Source organism: Pelobates fuscus, chromosome 12 (assembly GCF_036172605.1).
Source record: "Pelobates fuscus isolate aPelFus1 chromosome 12, aPelFus1.pri, whole genome shotgun sequence".
Lineage (NCBI taxonomy): Eukaryota > Metazoa > Chordata > Amphibia > Anura > Pelobatidae > Pelobates > Pelobates fuscus.
Genome location: NC_086328.1, coordinates 67,053,249 through 67,080,796, shown reverse-complemented (window position 1 = coordinate 67,080,796; position 27,548 = coordinate 67,053,249). Strand labels below are relative to the sequence as shown.

Below are 27,548 nucleotides of genomic sequence, written 5' to 3'. Positions count from 1 at the left end.
ACTGTACGATGAACCCCGACTTAGACATAAAACGTACCGAAGGGAAGCTTCCACTACAGCAAGCTACCACATTGAGCCACACCTTTAGCTCACTTCTCCATACGAACGATCTTTACGATACATGGCGCACCCTATACCCAACAGATAGGAATTATACCTATTTCTCGCAGGTACACCACACCTACTCCCGTATAGACATGTGTCTGGTGGACAAAAGCTCCATAGTAAATATTGTAGAAGTGGAGATAGGAGACAGGACCTGGTCTGACCATGCTCCAGTAATCACCACATTCAGGGCCATGTACCCGGCACGAGGCCGGAGTGCGTGGCGTCTGAACGAATCCCTTTTAGACAATGTAGACACGGTTACCAAATTGGGCGCAACTATTGAGGCATTCTATGACGACCATCGGCACGACCCCTCACATAGCGCCACTAAATGGGTGGCCCTTAAAGCCGTACTGCGTGGTCTCCTAATCCAGATAGGGTCGATAAACAAAAGGAAGGTGCGCAACAAAGTAGAGGACCTAACGGCACAACTTCAATCTTTAGATAGCGACAATAAAATAAGGCCTACCAAAATCTTATCCCGAAAAATCACGAACATAAGAAAAGAGCTACATGCAGTCTCGTTACTAAATATGGAACGACAGCTCCGTAAGCTGAAACTCACCTACTATATGCAAGGGAACAAGGCAGGCAAACTACTTGCACGACGCCTTAAAACCCAATACACGCAATCCAAACTCCCTTACATGACATCGACCGCAGGGACAAAAATATTTAACCCGCAGGAAATAGTAAATGAATTGGCATCCTTTTATGATAGGCTATATAATCTCCAACAGGACACCAGTTTACACCACCCAACTGAGTCAGACGTAAAAACCTTCCTACAGGAAGCGGACTTACCACGTCTCAATGCCCATCAATGCTCCCTGCTGACGGCTAAGTTTACAGAGGAGGAAGTGCGAAACGCAATACGCAAACTCCCCAAACACAAAGCACCAGGCCCAGATGGGTTCTCCAACTACTTTTACACCACATTCGAGACACAACTAACACCGCACTTGACAGAACTCTTTAACTTCTTTGCAGAAACAGGGTCCATACCGGAGGAGATGTTGCTAGCCCACATTGTTACACTCCCCAAACCGGGCAAGCCACCCACTGAATGCGCTAATCTGAGGCCCATCTCGCTATTAAATGCAGATACAAAACTATATGCCAAACTCTTAGCTATGCGATTACAACCTGTTTTGTTAGATTTAGTTTCCAAAGAACAGGCAGGATTCGTCCCAACTAGACAGCCAGGGGATAATACCCGCCACTTCTTAAACCTAATCTCATGGGCCCAATCTACTCACCAGAGGGGTATACTGCTGGCCTTAGACGCAGAAAAAGCGTTTGATCGCATAAATTGGACATACATGAGGGCGGTGTTGGTAAATATGGGTATCCCGCTATCATTTTTAAAGAGCATTATGGTCCTATACTCCAAACCTGCGGCCAAAATATTCAACTCAGGGTTTCTGTCACGACCCTTTCAAATCACGAATGGTACCAGGCAGGGGTGCCCGCTGTCTCCTCTAATATTTATCCTATGCATGGAACCCCTGATTAGACACATCAAATTAGACCAGAAGATCATTGGCCTGAACACCCCGATAGGGATCCAAAAGATAGCCCTCTTTGCGGACGATGTTCTTTTATTTTTAACACAACCAGAAACCACCATTCCAAAACTACTAGCACTACTGGAGAAATACGGGAGGATGTCATACTATAAAAATAATGCCAAAAAAACACAAGCACTAGCGATAGGGCTCGCTCCCCCCATACTTGCCCGCATAAAATTGCAATACCCCTTCGACTGGAGGAAAACCTCCCTCTCATATCTGGGCATTAAGCTGCCAGTATCACACTCGGCGATAATAAGAGAAAACCACACCCCGCTTATGCACAAGCTAGAAAAACAAACTAAGGAATGGGAAGGGAAAGAAATATCCTGGCTGGGACGGATCCACACCGTCAAAATGATGACGCTGCCACACATACTATATCTTTTTCGCACCCTACCAATCTCCATCCCGAACCCTATTTTAAAGAAATTTCAGGCCATAATTAACGCACACATTTGGAAGCGTAAACCCCCAAGGATAGAACAGAGATCACTATGGCGACCCTTTACAAAAGGCGGGTTGGGAGTACCAAATATCAAATTATATTACAAAGCCTCATTAATGGCTCAGGGACTTACGGTTCTTGAACGATCATCTCCTCCGGTATGGCTCGCAATGGAAAATGCGTGCATGACCTCAGGCTCCCTCCCATTGGCTTTATGGACGGGGGCGACTCTCCCCTCACGTGGCTCAGTGCTACCAACCACTGAAACACTGCTCCAGATGTGGAAGCAGACTACCCCGCTATTTTTGCAAGGTAATGATATGCTCCTTGCAGCACCGCTTCAGGCATTAACTGCCCGAACGACCAACCTGCAGATTGAACCCTGGCTACGTCAGGGAATTCACCATGTACGCTCATTACTGACCACTACAGGTATCAAACCATTCCCGGATATAGCTAGGGAGTACCAGCTACCGACAGGGGAGCTGTTCCCCTACTTGAGAATTAGGAACATTGTACAAGAACGCAAGCTCAGATTCCAAGATATTAACCTCTTACCTCCATTTCTTCACAAGTGTATGGGGAAACTACCAAAAGTAAAAGCACTGTCTCTATGCTATACCACACTCTCACTCCAAGATATAGCGTCTAAACTCTCATATATGCTAAAATGGGAATTGGACGTGGGGATGCAGTTCCCAGTAACCGCTTGGTATCAGGCTCAAAAAAAGACGAAACAGGCATCCCACAGTCTTTCCCAGTGGGAAGCATTCTGTAAACTAACTATGCGTTGGTATTTGGTCCCGTCCAGGCTAGCCCACATCTATCCGGGGTCGAACAACTTATGCTGGAGATGTCTCACGCAAATAGGGACCCTTTACCATATCTTTTGGACGTGCCCCAAGATCGTTGTAGTATGGCAGACCTTAGCGCAATTCCTGAATAACAAAATGGGGATCTCGGTCCCAATGAGATCAGAATGTTTTTTACTACATATTTTCCCGTACCCCCTTCCTGCAGACGAGATTTACATATTGATCCATTGCCTTATGGCGACCAAAACCGCTATAGCCCATAGATGGAAGGCCGAGCCAGCGCCCACAATGAATGAAATCCTTGATAGAATAGAGTCAGCGCACACCTACGAAACTATGGCAAGCCGACTAAACGGCAACCAACACAAACATGAGATAAGATGGCACAGATGGGTGGAATATAAGAAGGAGGAATAATAGCGTGATAAAAAAAAAAAAAAAAAAAAAAAAAAGGGAAACCTCGACTCTTCTAAGATAATATAGGAGGCCTACAGCTACCTTGCCCGAGTTACACCAACTGCTGCCCCCCTTACCTACACTTTCCATTACCCCAAAAATTAACTTTGTTTTAATGCCAGAGGGATAGTGTCACTAAATAGTACCAGGGTACACAAATTGTTGGTCCCTGCTTCAAACCCAGACGGACAAGAGACCGCAACTGCCTGTTAATAACTGATTTATGTACAAGTGTTTGGTTATGTACATATGGCTGTTGGGACCTATGTAACCTATGTGATATGTGATGTATGGTGTATTATGTACTATTGTCCCCCCCCTCATGTTTTCCCCCTTTCTCTTCTGTACCCCTTCCTTCTATATACACACTTTCGTGTGACCAAAAATAAAATACATTGAAAAAAAAAAAAAAAACATTAACACCCAGCACTCCCAAGCAACCAAGTCCTGCAAAATCTTCTGAGCAGAGACTGGGCCCCTTAAAACAGCATTAACACCCAGCACTCCCAAGCAACCAAGTCCTGCAAAATCTTCTGAGGTGAGACTGGGCCCCTTAAAACAGCATTAACACCCAGCCCTAATTCTCGGGGACTTCAATATTCCTATAAACCCACCCTTGACCTCTGCAGCCACTAAACTACTTTCAATGACTTCCTCCCACGGGCTATCACAGTGCGCAAATTCTCCCACCCATGTAGCTGGCAATACCCTTGACCTAATCTTCACTTATGCATGTACAGTAACTAATATCTGCAACACTCCATATCCACTCTCTGATCACCACCTCTTATCATTTGCTCTTGCGTACCCCCTCACCCAACAACCTCAGCCTAACCCCCCTCAACTCAGGAGGGACCTTAATTCTCTGGATCTCCAACAGTTGTCAGCTGACATTGATTCACAACTGCTGTCCATCCCTTCCCTCTCCTGTCCTTCACTGGTCATCTCCATATATAACTCTACTCTTACATCTGCCTTGAACACTGCAGCGCCACTCCAAACAAGCACCTCAAGGAGGACCCGCCCCCAACCATGGCATACTAAATCAACGCGCTACCTGCAAAGATGCTCCCGTTGTGCTGAACGCTCCTGGAGGAAGTCTCGTACCCAATCAGACTTTCTCCATTATAGATTCATATTGTGTTCATACAGTGCAGCCCTTGCCCTTGCCAAACAGTCCTATTTTTCCTCTCTCATTAGTTCATGTTCCCGCAACCCCAGGCGTCTCTTTGACACCTTTAATTCTCTTCTTCGCCCTGCTGTGGCCATCCCCAAAACTAACCTTACTTCTGATAACTTTGCATGTTACTTCACTGACAAGATTGAACAGCTAAGGAAAGAATTCTCCCCTCCTTGCCTTTCTGTTTCTCAATCACACATAGATCATGCCTTTCCTACCCTTCAGACATTCTCCTCAGCTACTGACCAAGAGGTGGCTGCTCTTCTTTGCTCCTCTCGCCCCACCACTTGCCCGCTCGATCCTGTCCCATCTCACCTTATCAGATCTCTCTCCACTTGTCTCGTGCCTTCTCTAACACACATCTTCAACTGCTCACTCTCTTCTGGCATCGTCCCTGCTGACCTTAAACATGCCACTGTAGTACCTATACTAAAAAAAACCATCCCTCGACTCATCCACCCTCTCTAACTACCGTCCCATATCCCTGCTCCCTTTTTCCTCAAAGCTTCTGGAAAGGCTTGTCTTTACCCGTGTGTCTCATTTCCTCAATTCCAACTCTCTCCTTGACCCACTTCAATCTGGCTTCCGCCCTCTCCACTCTACAGAGACTGCCCTTATCAAAGTCACTAACGACCTAATCGCAGCTAAATCCAAAGGCCACTACTCCATACTAATTCTTCCTGACCTCTCAGCGGCCTTTGACACCGTTGATCATGCTCTCCTTCTTCAAACTCTTCAATCGCTTGGTCTCTGTGACTCTGTCCTCTCGTGGTTTTCCTCTTATCTCTCCCAACGCTCATTCAGTGTCTCCTTTTCTAATGATACCTCCTCCCCTCGCCCTGTCTCGGTTGGAGTCCCCCAAGGCTCCGTCCTTGGTCCCCTTCTATTTTCTCTTTATACTGCCTCTCTTGGCAAACTTATTACCTCTTTTGGATTCCACTACCACCTGTACGCTGATGACACCCAGCTATATCTCTCCTCCCCGGACCTCTCCCCTGCCGTCCTGCAACGTGTCACTGCTTGCCTTTCTTCCATCCCTGACTGGATGTCCTCCCGCTTTCTGAAACTCAATCTCTCAAAAACTGAGCTCCTTGTCTTTCCTCCTCCTAATACTGATCCTCCACTTTCGCTCTCCCTTCAAGTTTGTGGTACCAACATCAGTCCATCCTTGCAAGCGCGCTGTCTTGGCGTCATACTTGACTCTGGTCTCACCTTTGAGCCTCACATCCAGCATGTTGCCAAATCCTGTAGATTCCATCTTAAAAACATAGCCCGCATCCGCCCCTTTCTTGCACCAGATACTACCAAGGAGCTTGTCCATGCTCTAGTAATTTCCCGCATGGATTACTGTAACCCTCTCCTGATTGGTCTTCCCAAAAGCCGTACTGCACCCCTACAGTCCGTAATGAACGCTGCTGCTAGACTGATTTTCCTCTCTAGTCGTTTCTCTCACACCTCACCCCTCTGCCAGTCCTTACATTGGCTTTCTGTATGCTATAGGAGTCAATTCAAGGTACTAACTCACACCTATAAAGCACTGAACAACTCTAGCCCCTCTTATACCTTCATTTCATAATGATATCTCTAGAACCCCTTGATGCCATTATTTTCACATGATAGATGTTTCACTGTTATTTTTATAAACTAAGTAATCTGGCTTGGGAAATATATATTGCATCCATTGAGTTCAACCTTTAATAATAACTATAATAGTAATGTTTTAATAATATCTATTATATATTTTTTAACAGGCAGATCATGTTTTTAAATTGTGTCTTGTATGGCTAATGATGTAATGAGTGTATATATTCCCCAGGGAATAAGACCAGGATCATATCCATATAATTTGGTGTTAATTCCGGTGCCATTCAATGCCGCAACATCATCTGATCCAATGCTGTGGGAAGGTGTTATCAATGTAGGCTCTTACTGCAAAAGCATAATGAGGAGATTCCACATCTTGTTGGAAGAGCAGTTCAGCAAAGTTAGCCCTTGTTCTGAGATCTCTCTACTTAGGCTTCAAGTAAATGTGCCACTTAGATGCTGATAAAGTGAGGATCTCACAAAGTATCCCAGGTAGAGATTATACCACCCATGCTGTATTAACTGATCGGGTTATCTGCTCAAGCAAATGTGAGTACCATTCATATATTTTCACTCCTGGTTATGTTTTTAAACAGAGAGCACTATTGTTCCTTTTTATTTTCTCTTTGGGTCCTATTGCCATGATTATTGCACTATTGGAGTCTCTCTGCTTGTCTTCTTATTTCATATTTTCTATATATCTCAATGGAGCTCGAATATTCCTATGACAAGATACGTCTACTATAAAGAGACCTTTGCCATAAGAGCTTGTGTTGGATTATGTGCACTACAAGAACTTTACTACTTTATCCCAAATGTATATTTTATATATATGTTAGTATAAGGACTACCATTCTGGTATTGCTGCTATGTTGGTACTTAATTTACTTGTTTTTAACGTATTCACTTTTGTCTCAGTGTTGTATTTTATATTTTTTTGTATTTTACTCTGTCATCTTGTGTTACTACTTTATATTTTGGCCTTTACATTTTAGCTTAGGTGCACCCTATTTTTTATTTTTATGTGTTTGTTCTTTCTCATCTAGGGGTGTTTTGGAGGGAATCCCCCCTTTAGGTGTGCTGCCTCCTATTTTTTTTATTCAGCTATGTCCCAATTTTTTCTTGTTTTTTTAATTGTTACTATCCACTGTTCTCTATCGAAGACAACCAGTCCTACAACATATTTGCTGGACAGTGCAAGCCACACTGTGATGCCTGGCAGGTTTAGTTGAGATGTGATAGTCAAATGAGGATTTGCATCTGCCCAATACATACAGTTTTGCCTGGTCACATAGCCTGACAATTTAAAAGAAGCCTCAACTGACCAGATAATCTTATCAAGAAGGTATGGTTTGTTAGAGGTCTGGTTACGCATCATCTCACAGAATTGCAACCAACGATCTGCGTCATCCTCCAGAAGACCATGTAACAGTCTTGGACGGTACAGTTTCAATTTCAGTTAACACATTAAGCATTGCAAGGACCTTTTCGGTAATGATAGCAGCAGTGATGCACATTGTATGGACTTTTCCAGACTGTTCACATATGTCAAAGCAACTCTAATCTCATTTTCCTCTGTCAAAGACTTGATAGGATGCCGAGATTTCAATGCATTAACCACAGCTCTGTTGCTTCAAATTGATCTCCAGTACCATAAATTGTCAGACATGTTGGTGGAGGAGTGTCAAATACTTCTTGCCACGCTTTGCGCACCCGCTTGGCATTTTCAATCTTTTAGCACTGCTTTAGAATCTACTTTCTTGAACTTGACTCAGGTTCACTCTTATCATTCACAATATCAGTAAAGAAAAATTATTATTTTATCTACACTCCACTATTCTTTCCAACTGCCACACTGATATTTAAAGTCCTGTAATTTAACTGGCACTTTGTTGTGGGTCAGTGTGTATGTGTGCTCATATAATGTATTTCATCATTAATAAAGTAGGGACACAGTAGGTAGAGAAGCTTGAGTACATATCCCTAATTGTATACTATGTATAATATATATAGCTATATAACTCTATATGTGTTAAAGTGCCTTGTGTAGCACTTTAGCAACATATGAACTACAACATATAAATATATAATAAATATATAATAATTTATTCCTAAGGATCAACACTCCACAGCACTGTGATTTTCTTTTAGTAGCTAGTAATAATAGTAATAGCAGGTTTTCTTACCATCACAGCCCCTTTCCACATTGCCAAATCGATGCAGAGCATCAGTCAATAGGTCGGGGAGACGACCATTAAGATCCACTGAGGCTAGACAGCCCTGAAAACCATCTCGAGATGCCACAAGTTTAGGGAGTGAGGCATACATATTTTTCGGAAGCCCTCCGATGTACAATTCACCTGTTAACAAGAATATAAATAATACGATGACATAGTGAAGAAAAGAAAACTGGTTAAGTAGAGCGATACAATAAGAGAAAATTATACTGCATCAATAAGAAAAGCATATGAAATACTTTTAGGGGCTTGACCTGCAATTTTGAATTGTCACATTGAATGGGTGTGATCAGGTCAAGTACTAAATTAACAATTCCATTAACTAGACCACAGAACTACAGCAAATTATTACAAATTATTGGGTGCATCAAGTAATGGTTTTCCCGTAATCAGATGCACAGCATGAATGCTTCAATTGTTACATTTAATAAGCAAGAGTCACACATTTTGGTGACTAAGAAACAACACACAAGTTATATTTCAGATCTCCCAGTTATCTGCCAAAGTCTAGTAAATGTGTGATGCATCGCTTAAAACATCCCATATACTAGCAAATGCTTCTAGAACGTGAAAACAACATTAATGAAACCCAATATATGAAAGACTAACATGTTCTAACGTGGTAGTTAAATGTGAACACAGAATTTATAATCTGCACTTTTGTTTTAAATATAGTACTTACATTTTTCTAAAAAAGTTTTTTTTTTTTTTAAAAAAGCACCTTTGAACATTGTATCAATGTTCTTGTGCAAGTGAAATATAGCATACATACTAAATTTATAGCATTTTAGCTTTGAGAAATGTAAAATTAATAGTTCATTAAGGTACTTAAAAATGATGTATTGCTGAGTCCTGGTTAGGTACTTATGGGTAACGTTTGACACTCCAGATTTTATGGAGAGATTTATCAAAGCAAAACAGGTGTTATTCTGGTGTGAAGTGCCAAATATGGACCAGTCACTATGGAAACAACAGAATGTCTCAACATTTAGCTCCTTACACAATAAATAGCACGTTTTGCCTCAATAAACCACCCCTAATGTTTCTTATAGGCTGGAGGGTCGTAAAGAATACTAAGGCTTTGATTTAATAAACTTTTAAAATTATTCCAAATTGTCAGAAGAGAACTTTAAAACTGATCTATGTACATGAGTCACTAAAGTCAAAAGGATTTTTTGTAGAAAAATTATTTGGAAAGCTTCCTTAATTGAGGCTTAAAGTAGTATATTACTATATTGTGATCTTTGTAGTAGCTTTAAATATACTTATATAGTGCAAAATAGAGCAGAAAGCTCTATAAAACAAGAGAGAAGCAAATAGTATCTAACTGTGTAACACCATATAATATGGTAATAATAATTTTATCACATGACAGGAGGCTTCCTATTTTGCATTTCTCTCTTTACTAAACTCCACAGCAGTAAAGAAAGTGAAACATTTAACCAATGAAAAATGCAATAGGGAGTAGGAAGTTCCCAACAATTAGGCTCCTCCCCCTCTTTCTTTACTGCTCCATCGCAGACAGGTCAGAGCTTTTGGCTCCCCTTTTATATGTCTATATATATATATTGAATTCATTGATTTTAATGCATATTACTATTATTTATTGGGGATTATTATTTTAAGCTTGTGGTCACCTCTACTGTTTGAAAAACGTTCATACATTTATTTGCTTATTCTGGTAAAAAATTGTTACTAAGAGTTTATTTTTTATTCTGTTCATGGTGTTATTTTACCCTATTATTTGTATTTCTATTTTTTGTAGTTTGGGGGGACTTCCCCTTGGCAACCAACCTGCTCGTTTCCCTTTATTTTACCTCTTCATGAGGTAATCTCATTCTCTGCTCGGCTCCCGCCCAGCCCCCTTTTTCTTCCCGCCCGCGGGAAGAACCGGCCGCATAGCCTCCTTCCCGCCCGCGGGAGGACTCTGCCGCTTAGCCTCCTTCCCGCCCGCGGGAGGACTCGACCGCACGACGGTTTTTCCTCCTCCGTCGGTCACCTTATCCCCTATCCCGGTCTTTCAGCCGCTTAGTCGGCTCTGTCATTGCGCGGCTCCCACCCCCGCCGGCATTCTCGCGGCGGCCATTTGCAATCTCGCGCCTCGCGAGATTACGGGCGCCATTTTGAGTATCCACTCAGTTCGGCGAGTCTGCGACCAGAGACAGTCCGGTTAACCTCTAGAGGTCAGTCTTTTTTGCAAAAAATAAATTGCTGTATCTAGGCACTTAAGGGATCATAACCCTGTGCCTGTTAAGGGTGCTGCCCTATTTTGTGCTGCTTGTGGAGGTCGCCTTGTGGCCACCTCTGTGATCCTGGGTGAGGCCCAGAAATACTAAAGCCCAATAGTGTGGTGTCATTTATATTCTCAATATTATTACTGTATTTGCTATTACTGTTTTGGTACGATTACCCTTTGCCTGACTAGGCAGCTTAGATCCTGCTGGGATCTTAATCACACCTTATAATCAGACTCTGCTGGAGTCCACAGTACCATCACCACCACACACCCTGCTGGGGTTTTTACTCTATACTTGGAGTACATATATATATATTACACACTACGGTACCCTGTTAGGGCCGACATAGTGTTATTCATATATAAAAAAAAAATATACAGCTGAACTGACCTCTAATTAATTTTTCTAATTAATTTTTCTAATTAAATTTTTCTAATTAAATTTTTCTAATATTCCCAGTGCCAGAAAATTTATTAATCTCAATATGGAAGCTGCTCAAAATACAGCAGACCTCCAAACAATGATTAATGAGGCGGTAGCAGCCTCCATGGAGAAAGCTCTCTCCTTAATGATGGCCTCTAATGCCGAGAAGAGGAAACCATCAAAAACCCACCGACCCCGACACGATTCGGATTCCGAGGATTCGGAACCACATACGAGCCAAGAACCCTCCACCGGCAAACGCCACTGGAAGGGGGAAAAGGGCCGACAGAACCCGGCCAAGGGTAAGACCCCTGCAAAAAAGCTTAAGCCCTTAAAGGACACTACCCCGCCCCCGCCACCTGATTACTCCTCGGATGAGGAGGATGCAAACAAAAAATCCTTGGCAATTATAGATGAATGGCAGGCGGAGGGATCAGACTCCTACGAGGACCCATGGGGCTCCGAGTCCGAATCCCAACATAAACTCGTAACACACAAGTTACTGGGAGACTCCCAACTTCAGGACACCATGGATGACCCGCAGGAAGACGAAGACGCCATTTTTGACCCATCAGGTCAGAAGCTGTTTGATCCGAGGAACCTAAGACATCCTCGTTCAGGGGACTGGACACCCCCAGATCATCTTGCAAAGTTCATGCACCTTTGGCTGAGGAAATCCATGGACAAGACGGTCCGCAACCGACTTCGGTCCGAATGTCCAAGACCTTCTCTACCCGACCACGTGGCAGAGACACCAGAATTTGACCAGGTGATGACCACCTTCATGTCCCGAGGTGGCCGGGACCCACGCAAAGGCGTGGAGAAGGGCTTCAGAGCAGTCCAGGACAAACTGCTAGACGCAGTAGGACCGCTTTCCAGGATCATGTACCTGGCGGACGATGCCCTCACAAAGGCAGACCAGTTTGACGCGACCATGGTTCGCGAATGGGCTCATGATGTTCGGGAGTGGGCACAAAGATGTTTTTGCTTTGTGGGTAACACGAATACAGCCCTCTCCTCCGAGCAGCGCAAGGCAGCACTACTCCGTATCGACGGAAAGTTGGTGGAATTGGGCACCAAGGAGTTAGGTCCTCTGGCACAGGGCAAACTGTTTGGCGATCCTTTTCTCAAGGACTTGAACAAACACGTAAATATCTTTACTTCCCTGAACAAGGCTCAGTCCTCCATGAGGAGAGTATTTAGACAAACCCCCAACAGGGGTGTTTTTGGACGGGCTGGCCGCCAAAGGGGCCGTGCTCCCAGCCGATTCTGGCCTTCAGGCCCCCGTAACTCAAGACCTCACTCTTTCTACCCGGTGGTGGGATACAGACAACAATCCTCATATACCCGAGGAGCGGATAGAGGCCGTGGACCACGTACACGAGGCAGAGCACGTTTCTCCACAGGTAAGCAATCACCTAACTCATTACCTTACTCTCCGTCCAGCAGGTCGCATATCTTTGTTCTTTCAGGAATGGCAGACCATCTCCACAGACGCGTGGATCCTACAAACGGTTCAAGGGTACATCATCGACTTCACGTCGCACCCACGACAAACAGTCACACCGCACCCGATCAAATGCTCGACAGAAGATACCAAACTCATACACAACGAGTTACTGGAACTTCGATCGAAAGGCGCAATAGAACCGGCCTCCGGACCTCGCGGTTTTTTCAGCAACATATTCCTAGTAAAGAAGAAATCAGGGGAGTTTCGACCCGTCATAAACTTGAAAAGACTCAACGAGTACGTCACGTACAGACACTTCAAGATGGAAGGCATACATCTCCTGAGAGACCTACTACAGGACAAAGATTGGTTCACGAGGCTGGACCTAAAAGACGCATACCTCTCAGTACCCGTCCATCTCTCCTGTCGAGAATTCCTACGATTCCACTGGCAAGATCGCCCCTGGCAATTCACATGCCTCCCATTCGGCCTCAGCTCGGCTCCATGGTGCTTCACCAAATTACTGAAGCCGGTAGTCGCTCATCTTCGCGCACAAGGAATTCGTTGCATTATATACCTGGACGACCTCCTACTGTTCTGTTCCGACAAGTCCAGACTGACGCAACACACGAACTATACCACAAACCTACTATCATCCCTGGGTTTCGTTGTGAACTTTCGCAAGTCAGCCATGTCACCATCCCAAACGGTACAATTTCTAGGATTCGAGATAGACTCCACCACGAGCACCCTACGGCTACCTGCCTCAAAGATCTCGACCATTCGCAAAGAACTGCACAAGACCATCCGCGCCCACACCATTCCACTCCGCACCCTCGCTCGAATAGTGGGACTACTCTCAGTCTCCATACAGGCGATCTTTCCGGGACCACTCCACTACAGGGCAATGCAACGCCTCAAAGCATCCTTCCTCAGACACAACCCATCCTACGACCAACCAATCCCGGTCACGGAGGAGGTCAGGGACGAGCTCAGATGGTGGCTGGACAGCATGGAAGCATGGAACGGTCGGGCCATCTTCGGGAGCACGCCCGACTTAGTCCTGGAATCGGACGCCAGCCTCTGGGGATGGGGCGCCACAAGCGCAGGCACATCAACAGGCGGGACCTGGACCTCCCAGGACCTCAACCTACACATAAACTGCCTAAAACTCCTGGCAGGATCATTTGCCATCCGCAGCTTAGCAAAGGAAAAGACGGACTGCTGCATCCTTCTAAGGATGGACAACATCTCGGCAGTCCGCTACATCAACCGCCTGGGCGGAGCCCGATCCCGGATCCTCTCGGAAATAACGAAGGAGATCTTCGATTTCTGCCTACCCCGCAACATCTCCCTCAAAGCGGAATACCTTCCGGGGGAAACGAACCTCACAGCGGACTGGTTTTCACGCCACTGGAGGGATGCCAGCGACTGGAAACTGGATCCACAGATCTTCCAGAGTCTAGCGGCACACCGGGGTCCATTTCACCTAGATCTGTTTGCGTCTCGCAACAACAGACAAACTCAAACATACTTCAGTTGGCTCCCAGACCCGGAGAGCAAAGCAACGGATGCATTCCTACAACCATGGCCGATCACGGGAGCATATGCCTTTCCCCCCTTCGCCATGATAGCACGGACCATTCACTACCTGAGACAGCAGCGGGTATCCCTGCTACTCATCACACCTCTATGGACAGGACAACCTTGGTTCCCGGACCTCCTAGCCCTATCTTACAAGGACCCTCTCCTACTACCCTCACACCAATATACTCTCACAGATCCGAAAGGGAGCCCTCATCCGCTCGTCCTGGCCAACCGACTCACCCTAGTGGCTTGGACTCTTTCCGGGGTGCCTGGCAAGTCGGCGAACTACCGCAGGCTGCTAAGGACCTCCTATGGGACTCATGGGCTCCAGGAACTAGAAGATCCTATCTACACGCGTGGAATTCCTGGTCCAATTGGTGCTTGGAACGGAATATCGATCCATTTACAGCCTCTATTCCTACCATCCTAATCTTTCTAACACACCTATTCTCCTCAGGACGATCATATAGGTCTATTAACGTAGTCCGCTCAGCCATTTCAGCGGCCCATGTTCCCACACTGGGAATCCCAGTGGGAAAAGACCCACTGATATGCAGACTTTTAAGAGGCATTCGACTACGATGACCCCCGGAACCAAAATATTCACGACTCTGGGATGTCGAGGTAGTCCTCCGCTTCCTGAGGGAATGGCCGACCAACGACAATCTCTCCGTCCGGCAACTCTCTGCGAAACTAACAGTTCTACTTTGTTTAGTTTCATTCCGCAGGGTATCGGACGTCCGAGCGTTCGACATAGACGCGTTCTCGGTCTCCCCGGAGGGAGTCACATTCCAGATATCGCGTCGCACGAAGTCTGACTCTGCAACGGTTTTTTACCCTTTCTTCAATTCCGATCCACAACTCTGCGTCGTGGCCACACTATGGCGATACGTGGAGGTTACGCTTCCGATACGGACTCCACCCTCGGGGCAACTCCTCGTGTCATACGTTCGACCACACGTCCCCATCACTACTGCTACCCTAGCCAGATGGGTTCGGTGGATTCTTTCTTTAGCAGGCATAGACGCTTCCTTCGGTGCTCATTCTGTACGTGGAGCGGCAGCTTCCTCAGCTTTCACAGCGGGTGCCTCTCTAGCAGATATCTTACGTTCCGCGGACTGGTCTAGAGAATCCACTTTTCGCACTTTCTATTTCCGCCCGAACTCCGACGCGGCCTTATCACTATTACAGCGTTAAAAATGCAAAATAGGAAGCCTCCTGTCATGTGATAAAATTGAAGATTATGCTAGCGTCAGTGTACTTATAATCTTAATTTTAATAATGACAGGAGGCGAGTATTTTCCCACCCTTTCCCACCCTAGGGAAGATGGGAACATTTGAATTCTGATACCACATGTCTCTTTTCTCACTTATATCACTACATCTGTTGTAGCGGGTTTGTTCATCTGCTAACACATTTAGACAGGGGTTAATATATATCTGTATGTACTCCTATTTGTTTAATAAGATTGGTTATAACCTTATCATAAAATATCGTAAAAGGCTAAAGGTCACTGTAACAAACAGTTCGGAGATCCCATTCTAACCCATTTCACACTCTCATTTCAGTCTAATTCTGTGCCATCCTGGAGTTTCTTCAGTAAAATACCCGGACTTCTTCTTACCCCATGAAGATCAGATGTTCACCCGTTGGTGCCGATTACAGTCTTCATCATCCCACTATGAACGTTCACCAGTTGTATTTTGTTATGTATTGAACTTTATCTTACTATTGCGATGTCGCTTCTGAAAGAGGGGGAGGAGCCTAATTGTTGGGAACTTCCTACTCCCTATTGCATTTTTCATTGGTTAAATGTTTCACTTTCTTTACTGCTGTGGAGTTTAGTAAAGAGAGAAATGCAAAATACTCGCCTCCTGTCATTATTAAAATTAAGATTATAAGTACACTGACGCTAGCATAATCTTCAATTGTCCACACTTGGAAATCCAATATAGACCATTTTTAAATCCTCCAATAAGTGAAGTAATAGAACAAGATGTTTGATTTTCACTCCACCCATTAAAATATGCATATTTCCCCTAGATAATATAACATGTATATAGGTTTTTTTTTATCCCTGCATTCATATTCCGAGTTGTGTTTGGATTTAGAAGTCAATATAGATATCATTGTATTACCACTGCAGTTTCAATTGATGTATCTTTGTATTTTTCTTTTTCCTCCTTTTTTTTCTGTTTTGGGTCATGTGATTGGTCATGTGATCATGATTTCTTCAGATTCTTTTATTAACGTAATAATGGATAATGGACAAACCCCATCAAATACGTGAATTTTGGTTCTGAAGTATATAAGAAAATAAGTGTCCATATCGGTATAACATATGTTGGAACGAATAGACATGGACTTCTGCATAAGCAAAGCCTTACATCATCGTTCATAAAATGCGATGACATCAACACATAATTACGAGGTCTGCAAAATAGGGGAATAGCAGTCAATAGAAGCCTGCTGGATGGCTGGAAGATCAATAGAAGATTGATATCACCCATAAGGAAAAATGTAAAAGGGTAATTTGAGGATCATATTGTTTCCTATATTTGCTTCTGAACTTTGTAAATTGTCCCTGTGGAAATCAGATGACGAAAGGCATTGGACAGTGTATGGTGACATGTTTCTAACTAGAAGTGCTGTGTTTTATACAAATGTGTAATGAAATAACTGTTTACTTTTATACTTTTTACTAACGTGTTCTTTTTTAAAATCTACATTGGAAGTCACTGGCTCTTTCTTGGATAGAGTGAACTCAAACATTCTGTTCTATCATTTCAACAATTGGAGGATTTATGAGAAAGTTCTATATTGGATTTCTAAATGTGAGTGGACAACTGGAATTCCATTTTATATGGTGTTACAAAGTTAGACACTGTGTTTCTTGTTTGTGTTTTTTAGAGTTGTATTCCCTATTTTTCACTATATTTGTTGTTTGTTGTTGTTTGTTGCTATAATAGAGTCTTTGATAAGGTAAGCATTTTTTAAGTTATATAAGTTTTGTCACAGCGCACAATATGTATTGGGTTAATTAACGTTTTTAAGCACCGTTTTACTTTTTTAAGAAAATGTATATCCTCTTGTCTTCCAATTTTTTTTTTTTTGTGTGATCTCCTACGTATTTAAGTTCCCAGCATCCCAGCCTATCACATGACATATCACTGGAAAGACCGGAATGCCCTCTTCACAATACAGTAGAGATTGATAGGGCAGCTCAAAAGAATAAAAGGAGATGCATGTGAATGAAATGTCCAGTACAGAGGACACAAGTTAATGGGTTGGGTCTCAGGAGGATATAGCAAAGAAGAGTGCAGTGCATTTTTTTTTTTTGCATTCAATATTCTTATCATGGAAATTGGCTTGGTCATGTTTGACTTGAGTTGAGACATAGGGCAAGTGAGTTGAGATTGAGTTACATTTTAATTTGACTCTATAGGTCCCCAGACCACTTTATTTCAATCAAGTGGTCTGGATGATGTCATGCCTCTGTCTTTTTAACCCTGCAACTAAAAACATTGCCATTCTTGAGGAACAGTAATGGATAAATTAGAAATACCTTTAGCAACAGTCTTTCTGGTGTATTCCTAATGCTTTAGTGTTTCTTTAAGCATTTTCAATGTGATAATTATTGGGTTGTTAATGAATTTAAGGCACTCATGAATACTTAAAAATACCAGAAATGAAATCCTTCTTTCTGATTAAGTATGATGCTAACCCATATATAACACATGCAAATATATAAAAACTTTGCATCAAACTGAATTAATATTTAACTCTTTTGCAAATCTTTCTAAGTCAAAATACCCCCACCTCCACTGTGGATTTCACATGCTTGTGATCATCACTAAATCCACCCAAAATTCCAGCAGAATGCATATTTAATACAATAAAAGATAATGTTTGTGACCTCAAGCTACAGAAGCCATGTGTTTTGTCATGTTCCGCAATTCCTTGTAGAGAAGAAATACAAGTTAAATCATCATTGTTTCTTTCATCAGCATGTATGACATGTCATTCTGTATGTAATTATCACTTCTTCGCATGAATCTGTTTCTTAATAACAGCGCTGACTAGTTTGAATGATTTTTTTTTTATTTTTTTTTAAAGCAGCCTTTTCTGATAGCCATTTTATCTGAATGATATTGCTTGGGAAATATGATCTGCACGATGTCCCTTCGCGACCCTTTATGCTAATGAAGGGCATAGTATGCTCATTAGGTTCTGCACCTAGGAAACAATGATTGCCAGTGTCACAGAAACCCCTTCTGTGTGCGGATCTCTCTCACCCTCATTAACAGAATAAGTATGAAAGACACAGAATTGGCTCGAAAATGTAATTGAAAGTATCGTGAGATAATTAACATACCATTTAGGTATGAAGTGCAATGGGAGTGATAACAGCTTAAATAAAATTAACCTTTAAATATCTAATCTAAAAAAAAAGTATTATAGTGTTAAGGAGTTACAAAATATATATATTATATATATACATTTATATAATGTGTGTCTGTATTTTACATAAAGTGGCTTTCTCATCTCTGTAGGTATTTGCATTTTTATAGAGTCACCCAAAGGTGATATCACCACTTGATATGTGGTGGCGTGGGATAAAGCTAAAGGCAAATATACTCACCTGAAGTTCGTGGGTGTTGCCATCTTCCTGCATTAACTCCTGGAAGATTAATGTGCCAGGAGCTTGCGTTACTATTGTACTGTTGTGCATGCATAAAAGTATAGCACAGAGGACTATAGCAGGATCTACCATAGACACTCATGGACAAGAAGATACCTGTTTCCTACAGCTGTTGATTGTGAAGGTGGTGGGAATTGACAAAACATGACATCATAAACTCTGCTTTTTGTCAGGATTTGTCAACTATAGTCTTGACCATAAGTCTTAGTAGACCCTACTTTGTCTTATGATATATATTGATGTATTTTGCCATTGTAGGCTCTGTCCATTGCATATGGCAGTCCACATACAGAACAAACACGGAGAAGAGGAGACATTAAACTATGTTTCTATTTCTCCTCTTCATTTTCAGTGATTGCAAGCATTGCATTGTCTGAACTGAGTTATTGTGTAATTTTTATGAATCTTTTATATAAATATAAAAGAAAATGAACCATCTCATGAAAAAATATGAAAGGGACACTATAGGCACCCAGACCACTTCATCTCATTGAAGTGGTCTGGGTACACTGTCCCAGTCAGTTTAACCCTGCAATTGAGAAACTCCAATATTACCTTACAAGGTTAACTCCAACTCTAGTGGTTGTCTATCAGACAGTCACAAGAGGTGCTTCTGAGTGGTTAGGCGACTTTTGGTTGCTATTTCTTGAGAACATCCAGCATCAGCTAAAACTCCATAGAAAAGCATTGAATCAATGCTTTCCTATGGGGCTGTCCTAATTCAATTCCAGCCCTTGGTGAGCATGCGCATTAGGTCCTCGATGACGGACTATGTCAGGAGAGGAGGAGCAAAGGCAGAGCATGAGAAAAGAGTTCTAAACCCTTTGTGTACTGTATGGGGTGGGTGGGGGGGAGGGAGGGTGCACGAGTAAGGGGGACACTATAGGCTAGGAATACAATTTTGTATTCCTAGCTTATAGTTTCCCTTTAACAAAGTTATATGTGACTTTAATGTTGTATTCACTGTTTTAACTTCCAGAAGTAAGTCAGAGTGTCCAAAATCTAATTTGTCAGGATTATTCACTTTAATAACACATTTTGGAAAATAATTATATATGGTATAATTGAGGCTAGGCCTTGATAAAAATTATATATATATATATATATATATATATATATATATATATATATGTATATATATATATATATATATATATATATATATATATATATATATATATATAAGCTTTTCAAATGATTTAATAGTTTTGGGATAAAAACAGATTTTCTTTCAAGATATTAGTATATACAAATATAACAAATATAAAAATAAATATATTTTAAATAAATCTAAATATTATATATTTTTAAATATTAAATAATTTGAAAAAATGTATCCAAAAAAAATCAGCATTTGGTGACCCTGTATGTGCCTGTAAAACAGAGTTTGCATAATGTTAAATTCTTTAACCATTCCATCAAGCCTGTCATATAGGCATTTAATGCTTTAAATGCTTTAAAAAAAAAAAAAGTTTTTTTTAACTTGCACCAACCCTTTTTTATGTATTTTCCATATCTTTAATGCTACCTTCCATTGGAAACAGATGCTAACTAGAACTAGCCTCAGAAATGACAAGAAACAGTGAGTGCATCTGGTGCATTCCCTTGTGTGCTGTATGAGTACAGTTATGATAATTTGCCTAAACTCCCTCACAACACACAATCTGTTTCATGTTCACCGTGAGCATACATGTTCTAGATGTCGATACAATGCTTTCTTAAATGCTAGGAACCTCTTCGGAAGATTACACCTCTTAGGCATCACAGGCATCATTGATTTTTATTGTTAAATGCCACAATGTACTGGGATGATGAACACATAGCTTCTCAGTCTGTTTGGAGTACTAGTGATCAAGTACAAGAGCAGTGAAATGGTCAGTAATGACACTCTGTCTCATAGGAATGTGAATATGTTTCACTAACTGTGCAAGTGAGGTTGTGATTTCACCAAATCCATGAATGTTCCGAGCTTACTCCGTACAGATGAGATTACCAATCTTCCATGCTACGTATAGCCAAGAAGAGAGTTTTCACATGTACAAATATATATTTTAAGGGATAGCTCCAATTTAGACACTCCATTTGTGTGACCCTTGCCTAAGGATCAAGCAAGGAATTTCACTACATACTTAGCAAGCCCCAAAATAGTTTAAATAAGGGGGTGGGGGGGGGGGGGATGGCTGGGGTGGGAGGGAATGAGGGGACTGCATTTTGACTTTAAATGTCCATACCAGACTACAACTTTCCATGTAATCCATATATTGCACATTTCCTACTCACGATTCTATGTCATGAATGCATTGTAGAGAATGATAAATCTCAATACACACCACAACATTATAGACATATATGACCACTTTAGGCTAAAGATTTTGAAAAATCTTCTATTCACTAATTGTTCTAAATTGACAGATTATAGCCTAAATATTTTAGTATTCAATTTGACACAATTCAAATAACAACCCCAATAAATAAACTCCCAATACATTTGAGACCATCTAACAATCTGTAGAACATTGCCATTTCCTTTCTCTCCCTACATCACATGTTCAGCAGTGGTTATATATGTGCCTGTCTCCCCAGGTGTGAAATTATATTCCTGTGCATCTTCAAACAAACTTACACGAGGCTCAGTAGACCACCTGCAGTACATGTCGCTATTATTAATAAAAGCAAAATAAAGCAGAATGCACCATGCGTCCTGGTCAGCAGAGTCATGAGCAATTTAAACAAAGGTGATACACAGGAGATATTTTTATTGGTATACTGCAAAGAAAGAAACTGAAATCTTCAGGAAAACAGGATCTCTTCTTTGGGTCCCTAATATACAGACTGAGAGATTACCATTTACCATAACCTTTGTATTACTTTTTTATCTTTATTCACCACGAAAGTATTTTTGTATCGTTTTTGTTCTACTGCTTATTCCAACTTTTTTTATCTTTCTGTTTTTTTTTTTCTTTATTGTGCCCAATTGGACATTAGTTAATAGGCACCCCCTTTCTATTTCTTTTGAAAAGCCTGAAAAGTCAAGGTAAATCCACCATAGAGCGAGAACCTTCCACGCCCTGACATAATGCTGTGCCACTCACTTTGTCTATGTGGTCCAAATCAAATGCTTTTGACTGGACTTTCTCACCAGCTCAGAGCATATGTGCACTCTCTGAGCCAAAGATGGGAGTGAGGGAGGGGGGTGAACAATATAAGAAAGGGAGTTAAATAGAAAAAAGGAAATTAACTTTAAATTAATTTTAAATTTCCAGCAATTCTTATTTTGGTAAATAATCCTACTATTGCTTTTTTTTTTTTGTAAATGACAAACTGATATTTTGAGAAATGTTCACTTTCTACTTAGTTCATCACCTTTCTATAATATTGAGAGACGGACCAAAGACCAATTAATAAAGATGGAAGGATGGATGGGTAAGTGAGTGGGTGGATGGATGGATGAGTGGAAGGGTGGATAGATAGATAGACAGACAGACAGACAGACAGACAGATCGATAGATCGATAGATACATAGATAAATAGATAGACAGAAAGACAGACAGACATGCATACATACATTTTATTGTTTGTTTGTTTTTGTTTTGGAACATAAAGAGACAAGTTGACACTCCAGTGTCGATGGTTAAGGATGTACACAAACAAACAAGTAAATAAATAATATTGAGCTAATATTATTTACAAGCTAATATTATTACAAGCTAATTTTCTGTTTTACCTGTGTGCATTAAAATGTGTTCAGCTAATTTCCACATGACCCATTCATGTTAATAAAACAAAAAATGCAAAGTGCACTATGTCTGCAATAATAAGGTGCCCTCCTTTTGGCAACATTGTAGCCTAAATATAGGTCTTTCTCATGACTGATAGGCTGATGTACAACGGTGCAATAAAATATATCAGATCACAAAACATGCGTGAAACTGTGAATGTATTTGTAAAAGGTGAGATTGCCCCCATAGAAACAATTGACAGAATAATTCCCACAAACAGAAGTAAAAGGTGAAATATATGTCATAGTACACAAGTGCAAGGAACGTATGAACCAGTATGTAGGACTTTAAAGACAATATCCTAGATTCTGTAGCAATGGCTGCCCCTTACAAAGAACATATACATTCCTGTGTAATAGAAGAAGGTTTTTTAAATAGACTGTAAATCGCATGCTTTGTTGGCCAATACATTTAGCAAATATGTGTTTGCGTGGTCTGAAAAAATAAAATGAATGTTGAACTCTATGCTTCTGCGTAGACTTTTATCAAGGACCATGGTGTCTCCACCTTGTGTAACTGTCAATGTCAATTATAAATAGTGACATTTTCTGCCATTGAACAGAGTTAGTATCAGAGAAAAAAGAGAAACTTGGTTTCTATTCTCATTTTCATTTGCATTGTGCGCCCCCTGGCTGTGCCTTGACTGAACTGAATTGTGCTGTCATTTGCTAAACCTTAGCTGTGCATTAGAAAATGGAGCATCTTGCAAAAAAAAAAAGAAAGAAAACAACATAAGAGGTAATGGGTGATTTTCAATGTTTTATTCTGTGGTGTAATTTCCACAAAAAATGACTATGCCATTTTAAAGGATTGGAATACATTAACTCTACAGGCCCTATAGTGTTCTAATGTGTAAGTATGATAGTAGACGTGCTAAATACAGAGACTGATATTAAGAAGTTGTGCTAGATGTAAAATGCTATTCTGCTGATACAGATGGTCTGGGCATACTGCCAGCAAAAGGTTTCTTCAATCATGTGCTGAAGGTTTGCCAAAACTGTGCTCACTTAGGAAAGGCCTGAATTCTGCGAGCTGCGAAGCTACATTGTTAGCATTAGTGTTACCTGCCTCTTATGAAAAGGCTACAATCAACTGGTGCATCAGTAGCCTTCACGAAGAAAACTAAAACACAAAGTGACAGTCAACTACAGGTTATTTATCCCATAATTGAGCTGGCATCTATCACATCCATTTATTAATTTGCTTCCTAAAGAAAAAAAATAAATAACTTTTCTGTTTCACTTACCATTATGAATAGTGCAAAGTGGCACCAATATATTTTATTATTATTAATTATTATTATAATTAATTATTATTAAGCGTTCTCACTGCTTAATTCTCTGTCATTTAGTAGTTAAATCTCTTTGGTAATACAGCCTCCCTACACACTTACTGAAAAAGAAGTCTAAAGGTTTTAGTTTTCCTCTTGCACAGTGTGTTTAATTTAGAATTCCTTATCACCTGCTCTGTTAAAGACCTGCTAGAACTGGAAGCAAACTCTTGTGTATGCCTAAAGTTCAAATAAAAGAGCATCAGATAAAAGTAAACCCATTGTGCAGTAAAATCTAAATGCAAACAAAATATTTTTTTCCAATAAGAGTCATATCCAGGGGAAGTGTAAAGAGAAAAAACAATAATTTAACTATTAAATGCATAATCCATTTACCAACACTGCTTCAGTAAAACTTTAAGGACATTAGCCTGTCCTAACTATATTGGGCATCAAGTTTTGGTATGAGCAGGATTATATAGCAAAATTATATCACTCTTCACACTATCACACTATGAGAGAAGCCCCCAAAAAACTAAAGTTTTACCCTTAATGGATTAATCTAAAATTGTTTTGGCAGATAGAATGTCCTTTACAGTCCTTGTTATTAGCCTACATCTCTTATGTAACATCATGATTAAACATCTCAGTAATAAACCACAGAAGACAATGTACACAGTCGTTTAAGTAATGTAAACCTTTCAATAGCTTCATATATTTGCTATGGTTTCATACATTGATACGTATGACTTACTGTAACTTCATATTTACATTTCCTTCAGGGAGACTATTAGTGCTATAGCACTTTGGAGCAAGTAATACTAGTAGTAACATTTTAGTTTGGCCTTACCTAGGTTAGTATAGTTTGGCATACCATAAGCACATCATCGTAGAAAACCTGTGCTGACATTCCACCCAGGCTAAGTATGTAACAGAATAATATTTTCAGTGTAGCTCTTTAAACATTGGCTTACATTAAGTGTGGCTAACAAGCACGGTTGCTGGTCAGCTTTATGAACGTAGAAGTACATGCTGACACAGCTTCTTTTTAAGGGGGGACACACTTTTCCAGGTGAACCTCCATTCAACCAGTGTTGCATGCACTGTCACTAGCATGACCCCTAGTGTTCAGATCCAAACTCCCCACCCTGAACTTTGACCACAAACATTAGGTGCCCCTTGCACTTAAACTCTCACCTCATTTACTTATTTGGGGTCACATTACTACCTTATTCTGTTTATTATTATAGCAGCATTTGAAAGACGTGAAATTGTTGAAGTTAACTAGTGCTTGGCTTGTGATTTTTATTCTTTATTTTTATTTTGCTAGTCATATTGAAACATGGTTTAAAGAGTATGAATTGTTAAGGCATATTTAATGGTGGTCTGTGGGTTTAGCAAGCATGCGGCCTAGTTAATGTAGAAGGCAACAGCTTTGCTTCCATATGTTAGTTTTGTGACCACCCACATTCAGGCTCCTTGCGGCATTTGCATGTTCCGGGTACAAACATTTGCTAAGCTGCTATATTCTGGCACAAAAGAGGATAGATACCACATGACTACTAAGTCGTTCTGTCTGCTGCAAATTGTCAGAAGTTAAAGAGAAAAAAAGAATGAAAAGAAAAATAATTAAAAAAAGCTTTTGGTGTCATCTGTTTGGACATTTGCCCTTCCCTGGGTGCTGTTGGGAGGCTGTTGATTCATTTCATGAGCTCCTGTTGCAGAGTTTGTTGTAACAATAATGCTATATTCTGGACATTTCCAGATTGACTAGCTGTTGAAGGACAGAAACTAAAGTTATATTGAGGTTGGTTAGGGTCTAAGGGTGATAGGGCTTAATAGAAAAACCTCTGGTGACTTGGACATATAAAGAAACCCAAGAAGAATAAATAGAAAGGCCAAACATGCCAATGTAAGTACAGCAAAAATATACAAAGTCAATAACAATAGCCAAGGTCATACAAGTCTAGTCAATAAGAAAAATCACACTATAAATGTGTCACAATTCTATGTTTTCTCTTTTCAGTCTGGCGCAGTACTTCACAGTGCCACTACCTTTGGTGCTATTGTACGCTGCTACACTTAGAATGAAGAGACCTGAATGAAGAGACCTGTTTCCAACTGGTCCTACCTTGTAATTATCTCCTCCCTATTCAGTTTAGTCTATCCCCTTCTTGTTTGCTAATTCATTTATACTGTTTTACGTCTGATCTCATGTTAAACTCAGTGTTCCAGAGCTGGCTGCTATCCTGTGTTACCCTCAGTGTTTCAGAGCTGGCTGCTATCCTGTGTTACCCTCAGTGTTTCAGAGCTGGCTGCTATCCTGTGTTACCCTCAGTGTTTCAGAGCTGGCTGCTATCCTGTGTTACCCTCAGTGTTTTAGAGCTGGCTGCTATCCTATGTTACCCTCAGTGTTTCAGAGCTGGCTGCTATAATGTGTTACCCTCAGGTTCTCTGGATCTGTTTTACATTCGTAACACTTGTTTTTTCTTTAAATTGTATGTATTACTTTTTTCTTGCTTTATTTGTCCTTATCTATATTGTTTTTTTCTGTGGTCAGTGCCCATTTCCAACCAATGCATAACAAAATTTAAATACTGAAGGCCTATGGTAACAACAGTAGGACATAGGAGAGATTGGCTACCAGTTGTCTGTTTTTATACACTGTATATATAATGGTTAGAGATGTCCCGAATAGTTCGCTGGCGAATAGTTCCTGGCGAACATAGCTTGCTCGCGTTTGCCACGGCCAGCGAACATATGCGATGTTCGGTCCGCCCCCTATTCATCATCATTGAGTAAACTTTGACCCTGTACCTCACAAGCAGGAGACACAATCCAGCCAATCAGCAGCAGACCCTCCCTCCCAGACCCTCCCACTTCCTGGACAGCATCCATTTTAGATTTATTCGGAAGCTGCATAGAAACATAGAAACAGAGAATGTGACGGCAGATAAGAACCATTCGACCCATCTAGTCTACCCAATTTTCTAAATACTTTCATTAGTCTCTGGCCTTATCTTATAGTTAGGATAGTCTTATGCCTATCCCACGCATGCTTAAACTCCTTTACTGTGTTAACCTCTACCACTTCAGCTGGAAGGCTATTCCATGCATCCACTACCCTCTCAGTAAAGTAATACTTCCTGATATTATTTTTAAACCTTTGTCCCTCTAATTTAAGACTATGTCCTCTTGTTGTGGTAGTTTTTCTTCTTTTAAATATAGTCTCCTCCTTTACTGTGTTGATTCCCTTTATGTATTTAAATTTTTCTATCATATCCCCCCTGTCTCGTCTTTCCTCCAAGCTATACATGTTAAGATCCTTTAACCTTTCCTGGTAAGTTTTATCCTGCAATCCATGAACCAGTTTTGTAGCCCTTCTCTGAACTCTCTCTAAGGTATCAATATCCTTCTGAAGATACGGTCTCCAGTACTGCGTACAATACTCCAAGTGAGGTCTCACCAGTGTTCTGTAAAATGGCATGAGCACTTCCCTCTTTCTACTGCTAATACCTCTCCCTATATAGCCAAGCATTCTGTTAGCATTTCCTGCTGCTCTATTACATTGTCTGCCTACCTTTAAGTCATCATATTTCACTTTTTTGACTGTGAAATAATAAGCAGTCAGTTTCCTTCACACGTGTGCGTTTCAGGGCCTGCCAGGGCACATTGTCACACCAGTGCAACTCATATTTGT

At 41.1% G+C, this 27,548-nt stretch overlaps 1 protein-coding gene across 15 annotated transcripts in view; it reads right to left on the bottom strand.

Annotated features, from left to right (window-relative positions):
• The window catches only part of NRXN2 (neurexin 2), a 973,084-nt gene that overhangs the window by 418,959 nt on the left and 526,577 nt on the right, over positions 1-27,548 (bottom strand). For all 15 annotated transcript variants that reach the window (XM_063438522.1, XM_063438529.1, XM_063438527.1 and 12 more), the window contains one exon: positions 8,349-8,522. In XM_063438522.1, the coding sequence (XP_063294592.1) occupies positions 8,349-8,522 (174 nt within the window). The remainder of the gene's footprint in view (positions 1-8,348; positions 8,523-27,548) is intronic.